Raw genomic sequence first — 2,500 nt, forward strand, 5'->3', positions numbered from 1 at the left:
TGTACATATGATTCCTATGAGAGACAATTCTGTGAGTTAGATGTTGTGAAGCCACTTCTTGCAAAGGTAATAGAAAACTAATGCAGTGTTTCCTCACAGGACTGGCCTTTGAGGTAGCTGAGGGTGGCTTCCTGGACATTGACATCAAAATCTACAGCCCTGATGGCAAGATCATTCACGAGGGCGAGCGCGAGTCCAATGGGCGCTACACCTTCCCCGCCAGTATGGATGGTGTTTACACCTACTGCTTCTCCAACAAGATGTCCACCATGACTCCCAAGATTGTCATGTTCTCCATGGATGTTGGGGTGACTGAAGAAAAGACCCATGGGGAGACTGCTGAAGGTGCTGCAGAAGGGGGTGAGTGTGGTGTAGAGGCATGTTGAGAATTGGTAAACATTGGTTGAAATGTAAATGATAAGAAAGCCTGAAGTTAGTGTATATGTAATGAATAAGAGTTGAAAAGGGTATGCCTTCTTTTCTTTCCTAATGGAAGAATAATATGCTTTTGCGTATATTTTTTCTCTTAACGCTCTTTCCCCTCTGACAGATTGGCCCGTCGATCATATCCAGCAGACAGGTCGATTTACTTGATTGTTCCCCTTTTTTTCTGGTTTGCCCCCTTTTGCAGTGATATTACTAATGTCTTTTCTTCCAGATAACTCGGATGGGATTTCCAGTCTTGTTGATAATGGTGCCTTATGTTTAGTTTATTTGGATGAGTTTGTGTTCCTGTAATAATATCCATTCTTTACCTGTTTGTCCACTTCCTCAGATTCCTGCTTGTATCCTCAACACATTCTCTTCCACTTCCTCACCTTGCTCTTGCTCTGTCTTTCTCCTCAAGCAAATAATTGTGAAAGATCAGTTCTACGCATCCTTTGCTTAAGACTCGTGTTTGCTGCTTACGAACAACAGCTTTGTTCTTATCGAATTTTTGCAGTGAGCTTTATAATTTCATAACATGGCAGATCATATTGTCTTGTGCGGTAATAGTTCTTTGCTTCCTTATTCCTTAGAGCTTTGTAACCTATATGTTTAGGAAATTAACATATTAATTGATTGATTAACTTATGGTGGAATAAGTAAAATGTATTTATTTTTTTCATGGGGCTCAAGTTTTGCCTTCTTGTTTTTGGTCTCTGTCTTTAAGCAAAAAAAGACAAGTGAATGTTCTACTTAACCATTTAATGCCCCTTTATAATTTTTTTAGGCTGAAACTCCCAATAGTTTCATTTTTTTTTCTTTTTCTTTTTAAATAGAGTATAGTAGAATAGTTTCTTTTTTAAAGAGTTACATTTTCTTTTCTTTTTTCTTTTAATGAATAGTCCCACAAGTGTGCAGAATAGATATAAGATACTGTCTCACACTGTCTTTTATTATACAGAGTGGCATGGTGAGGTCCACAACGACACAGGTCTGTTTTTGTTCCAACTAGACAACAAATCATCCTCCAATTAAATGACGCTTTTGTGAATTCCTGTAAAACCATCTAATACCAGCATTGATATTTATGGTGTCACTTCCAGCAATGCCAGATTCTTTAGGGGGGAATAATCTTTTACCCTCAAAGTAAATATGAAACTTCCTACATTGTATTTTTAAAATTATTTTTGCTGTTAGTGAAAGAAAAATGTAAAGTATATAAAAATTAAGAAAATGTTAGTGAGCTAAGTAAAACTGTATTTTGAGTGAAGGTATTTTGCCGTCGTACATGATTCATGAAATATATCAAAACCAGTTGGTAGTTGAATTGTTAAGACTTCAGACATTAAGATGATAAACATTGAAAAATGGAAGATCTCCCTTTCTGTTTATAAGAATAAGAGAGAACTAAAAACCTAAAACATGAAAAGATAATCCTAACTTTTTTAGGTATCAGTTGAACATTTTATTTTCCTTTCCTTTGCTTTCATATTGTCTTTATGTGATATATGTTCGTTTATTACATGAGTCTTCGTAGTCACGGTTGCCATAGATTTTTTCATTGCCTTATTTAATCTGTTGTTAATTTTTTTGTTGGTTGTTTTTGCATAGTTTTTATTATGCAGATTGGAGTAGAAAATTCCAAATGCCAAATTAATTTTTACAATGTTGAAAAAAATGCATATATTTCCCCAGTAGCTTTGGATAGCTCACCAGCATATAAAACTTGCTGTTTTCTCTTTACAAAACAGATTGGTATCTGCAGAATGGCAGTGATAAAGGTTTGTCAGTTCACAAGTTGCCAACACTGTCTGTATTTTTGTTTCAATCTGTTTTGCTTTTCCTCCCTCCTTCCCACTTCATTTCCTATCCCCTCTGTGCCCCATTTACACCCTCACCATCTCACTCCCACCCCTTGTTGTTCTGTCTTTCCTTCCTACCCCCAAACCCCTCTCTCTGCCCCCCTCTCTCTCTCTCTCTCTCTCTCTCTCTCTCTCTCTCTCTCTCTCTCTCTCTCTCTCTCTCTCTCTCTCTCTCTCTCTCTCTCTCTCTCTCTCTCTCTCTCTCCCCCTCT

The 2,500-nt window shown here is 37.2% G+C and overlaps 1 protein-coding gene across 2 annotated transcripts in view; it reads left to right on the top strand.

Annotated features, from left to right (window-relative positions):
• The window catches only part of CHOp24 (transmembrane p24 trafficking protein CHOp24), a 23,377-nt gene that overhangs the window by 12,178 nt on the left and 8,699 nt on the right, over positions 1-2,500 (top strand). Inside the window, exons 2-5 of one of the 2 annotated variants that reach the window (XM_070139227.1) lie at positions 100-360; positions 551-580; positions 1,388-1,417; positions 2,178-2,207. In XM_070139227.1, the coding sequence (XP_069995328.1) occupies positions 100-360; positions 551-580; positions 1,388-1,417; positions 2,178-2,207 (351 nt within the window). The remainder of the gene's footprint in view (positions 1-99; positions 361-550; positions 581-1,387; positions 1,418-2,177; positions 2,208-2,500) is intronic. The other variant, XM_070139229.1, reaches the window with a different exon arrangement.

This window comes from Penaeus vannamei, chromosome 25 (assembly GCF_042767895.1).
Source record: "Penaeus vannamei isolate JL-2024 chromosome 25, ASM4276789v1, whole genome shotgun sequence".
Lineage (NCBI taxonomy): Eukaryota > Metazoa > Arthropoda > Malacostraca > Decapoda > Penaeidae > Penaeus > Penaeus vannamei.